General features: G+C 42.6%; 1 protein-coding gene across 1 annotated transcript; it reads right to left on the bottom strand.

Moving 5' to 3' along the window:
* Positions 1–237: 237 nt before the first annotated feature.
* LOC115117667 (Iroquois homeobox protein 5a) lies at positions 238–3801 on the bottom strand. The gene is made up of 3 exons (XM_065012053.1): positions 3194–3801; positions 1753–2158; positions 238–1238 (listed from the first exon to the last, which is right to left on the bottom strand). Exons 1-3 carry the CDS (start codon positions 3434–3436, stop codon positions 532–534), a joined length of 1356 nt encoding a protein of 451 aa, XP_064868125.1. The 5' UTR covers positions 3437–3801; the 3' UTR covers positions 238–531.
* Between the last annotated feature and the right edge of the window lie 863 nt (positions 3802–4664).

The raw sequence follows: 4664 nt of genomic DNA, 5'->3' as shown, positions 1-4664 counted from the left end.
TTTTCACTCGAGAATTTGTGAAATTTCGACATGTTGTATATAGTTGAAGTGCTCTTTTGTATCGAACATGTAATTGATACACCTGTCACGGGGTAAAAGAACACAATCCCATCGATAAATACCTCTTTCATTTTCCATAATGTGTTTCTCTTTCAAGCCCTTCTGACACATTTGATAATAACAGTTGCCTCCCCCTCCCGCTCCCCCCAGAATAATCGCTGCACACGTGTATTTTTTTCTCATAATTTACTTCAAAGATAGTGTATTGTCCATTTTAAATACAAAAATGCTACATTAAATATACATATTAGTCTTTAATACAAATAGACTCAGGCGGCTGCAGCGATGAAGACCATTCTTGTTACATCATTAGGATTAACCATTCAGAAACTAAGATTTGAAGATAAGCATTTACTCAGAAAATAACTGTTCTCAGAATTTTCCTTTATAATTATTATTTTTCTTATTTTTTGTAATGCACCCACAAATAATAAATAAAGGTCCGATGGATTTTTGAAAGGGATCAAGGTATTAAATGTTTGACATACCTTTCTTTAGTTCATAAGGGGAGTCTTTACAAAGATCTACCTGCGTTTGGCCTCTGCCTTTCTGGCTTTCTCTTACCAAAGCTTCTGCTCTATTTAACACAGTCTGGTTTAATCCATTGAAATGTGCCGTGGAGCCCGTGCCTGAGCCGTGATTGCTGTGACTGTGAAGATGTCCAAAGCTGCCATAGTTCGTGTAGCCCGGGTAAAAAGGGGACGTGTAGTAGATAGGCCTGGATAGGACTGTGCTGTTTGGGAGAGGGCACTGTGGGGAGGACCGTGATGGTGACGCTGCATTGGTGGTGATCACTGTGCTGTGACCCATCCCATGGCCCTGCGGCCCGTCGCTGCTGCTCTTACACCTGTCTGAGGACGTTGCGATCTCAGCCAGGGACCAGAGTTTGGGTTTAGGGGCCGATGGGGAGGAGTGAATGACAGACGTCACGTTGCTGTTTACCGTGCCCGGCGCATGGCCCATTTCTGACGGCTTGTCTTGCGCAACGAGCTCCGTTCCTCCCCGAGGCATGGCGGATGGAGACGAGGTGGTGGGTTTAGCAGACTCGGACAGTAACTCTGTCCGATCCCCTTGGTCTTTTAATTCCGAGTCGCTCAGAAGGGGATCCGTTTCTTTGCCATGATTCTCCTCTTTAAATCTGTCGCACACTATGTCCCCCGGGGTCAGCAATTTATGATCTGCAGTGAGAGAGAAACAAGAGTTAAGTTACTGTGAAAAAAAATGTATAACATTGACATAAGATACAGATAGACTACCAATATGTTATAGGCCCCTAATTCATGCACTCATGCGTTCATAGTTGTGCATATGCTAATTACCATAATAATCGGCCTAGTTATCATAATAAGTAGGCTAATAAATAATAGGCCTACAAACAACTAGGCATACAGCTACTGAAAACCGTGATATTAATGATTGTGTTTTAATCGTAATAATTATCATTAGGCGATACACAGCCCAGTCCACCAGCTGCAGCCCGCCTTATTATGCAGTGAAAGATAAATCGAATGCTAAACACTTTACGTCACCAGCAATTTTCAGCACATGATAAGTCAAATGAGGGGAGTTCAAGGTGATTATTATTTAAAGCAATTGTCCCATTATAAATAATATACCACCATTAACCAGCAATTCATTTTGCGCCCTGAGTGGAAACGACTGCGATAAAAAATTGATGATTTTTCTACAGACCTGACTCTGTGTCTGTCGAGTCTCCCTTGTCTGTCGGCTTGCTAGGCTCGTCGTCGTCATTCTTTTCCAGATCGATGTTCTCGTCTTCCTCCTCGTCCTCGCTCCGGTTTCGGGGAGTCCAGGTCATCTTGTTCTCCTTCTTTAGCCTCCTCCTGGCGTTTGCGAACCAGGTGGAAACTTGGGTGAGGGTCATTTTGGTGATGATGGCCAGCATGATCTTTTCCCCCTTGGTGGGGTAGGGGTTCTTACGGTGCTCGTTCAACCAGGCTTTGAGAGTGGCGGTGGCATCCCGGGTCGCGTTTTTTCGGTATGCCGGGTCACCGTAGGGGTATGAACCCAGGGGAGCAGCGTAGGGGTGATATCCTATAGACCCAGCCATTCCCGTCGTGTGGTCATAGGGAGAACTCTGAAAACAAAGCCGTCGAAAAGAAAATGCTTCTCAGATAATTGTCAACGACTCATAACAATTAAAACATCACAAAATAAGTTTCAAACAATAACAAGGCACCATAATAAACACATACAAACACAAACACACACACACGCGCACACACACACACACCTCTGACGTTTAGGTTGGTTACAATAAATCAAGCATCAAATGCGTCACCAATTCACTTTTTACATTTTACACAGATGGACATAGTCTCAACTTTATTTTTCTTTGTGGGTTTTTGTATTCAAGATGCGCCTGTCTTGCTGACTCTGTAGCCACTACAAAGTAATCTATGCGTAGTGAAAGCAACCTCATTTACAAAGTAGATGAAGCATCAACATCACGGTAACAGGCCTACCATGTCTTCTCTTTTCATAATTTTACCAAGACAGGATTTTGCTATCATTATTTCCCACTATTCTTCAGCTGGCTTACATACCTCGTTTCATTTGCTTATAACTGCGTGCTCAACTCACTTTCAGATTTAGAACATGTTAAATATTAGGATCTGTGTTCCCAAGTTAACGAACATTTGGTCAATGCCCATAAAAACAACCGAGTAGCCCTAAATAAACGAGTTTGTAATTTCGCATAGACTAATAAAGACCTTATCCAACAAATAACTATAGAATATAATGTGTTCTACCGAGGTTGGGAGCTTGCTGTGTGTTATTGTATGCAAACTGATTCAACACAACGACCTATTTCATTGCTCATTATTTGCACAAAAAAATGCGTTTATCCAAAGAACAATAACATGCAAATTAGCCTAATTAGTCATTTTGCATGTTTGTCTTTGCATCAAAATGGATGGGCCTATTTACAACTAACTTACCCAAATGTAAAAGAGTCATCAGCAAAATACAGACGCACGCTAAACCAGAAATACATTTGCCTCATTTGCACAGTGCTAAAATTCTACACATAGGCCTACAAACAATACAATATAAGATTTTCCACATTTTTTTCCACTCGGCAATTTCGATTCTATGCTCTCTCACTCACCACGTATGAAGCGAATGTGGCGGCCGCTCCCGCCTCCGCACTGTACGGGAGATGGGAGTTGTACCCGGGCGAAGCGCTGGTGAACGCCGTAGTTCCGGCATAGGGAGCAAAAGCTGAGCCAGATGAGGATCTACCAAGTTCTTCGGTCCTGGGTCCCGATATAACGCTGGTGCTGTACGCCGGGCATGAATACAGCGCCAACGAAGCGGATGGCTGGTACAAATAGCCCTGAGGATACGCCATGGTGAAAGCCCCGAAAGTAAGCCACTTACTTGCGCACTTTTCCTCTTTATTTTCTCATGCACTGTCCGATTTCAGTCATAGGAGTCTCGTATCAACAGACCGCTGTCTGTTCCCCTCTAAATGATTGTGGTAAAAAGCAAAAATATAAACAAATACATAGAATTAGATATATATTTTTTGTCGCTGATAGTCAGCTACAACTGACCGTTGTGTTTGCTTGCTACTCTCTATTTTTCCTATCTCTCTCTCTCTCTTGCTCACTCTGTCTCATGCCGTGCATAAGAAGTTTTTTGCCTTCGGATGGGGGCTTTGCTTGGGAAAATGTCCTGCCAAGATGCTAAGTTGGAAATTGAGGATTCTGACGCCTACTACGTTCTTCACGCTCCTCCTATCGGGGTGTAGTCATCGAAGGAAAAGGCAAGCTTATGCTGGGTTAATACCACAGCCCGGCCTATCTCTCTCTCTCTCTCCATGTTTTCTTTTTTTCTCCACGCTTTCCCCCCTCCCTCTCTCCCTCTCTTTCTCTCACTAACAATCCCTCTCCCGCTATTTCTATTTTTTTTTCTCTAACAAGGCTCGGTGCTGTAGGACTCCAGTGCACCAGCCCCTGGATGGCGATATCATGCGAGCCAGTAGATCAACTCCAACTTTCTTCTTATTCTAAATACATGAAGCCGTCACTTTCACACTTGATCAATAACAAATGGGCTGTTGTCTGTCAGAAAGAGCTTTTCAGATACTGAGGGAAAAAAGCGCTCAATGTTCTGCACGCTGATCTTCCTTTTTCCATGGTTTATTGTTTCTTTTGAACGCAAAACGTGTATTTTTGAATAGATGCCTCGTAACAGCCTAACTGGTAACAGCCTAACTGACTGTCGGTGATCCTAAGTTAAAATCAGCAACGGAAACTAAAAAGGGGCGACGGTTTTTGATTTAGATTTATTTTGTGCATATAGACATTCTTACGCCAGACGCATTTTGTGTTGTTAGGGTAAGACATTGCAGGAGCGTGCATAAATGATGGCGCGAATAATACACAATAGAATATAAATATAACATTTATCCCAAACAATTTAGGTTTGGCTGTTTGTGTAAACGTTTTTTTTCTTAACCAGCAATTTGTAATATTAGCTGAAATCTAGGAAGCATTCCACTCAACTGTGGGATAAGCAACTCTTAACGTGTGACAGCTGTTAACTGAAGCGGCTGCTAAATAGTTTTCTCCATA

This window comes from Oncorhynchus nerka, linkage group LG27, assembly GCF_034236695.1.
Source record: "Oncorhynchus nerka isolate Pitt River linkage group LG27, Oner_Uvic_2.0, whole genome shotgun sequence".
NCBI lineage: Eukaryota > Metazoa > Chordata > Actinopteri > Salmoniformes > Salmonidae > Oncorhynchus > Oncorhynchus nerka.
The sequence above is the reverse complement of the archived record's forward strand: the minus strand, read 5'-3'. Positions and strand labels throughout refer to the sequence as shown.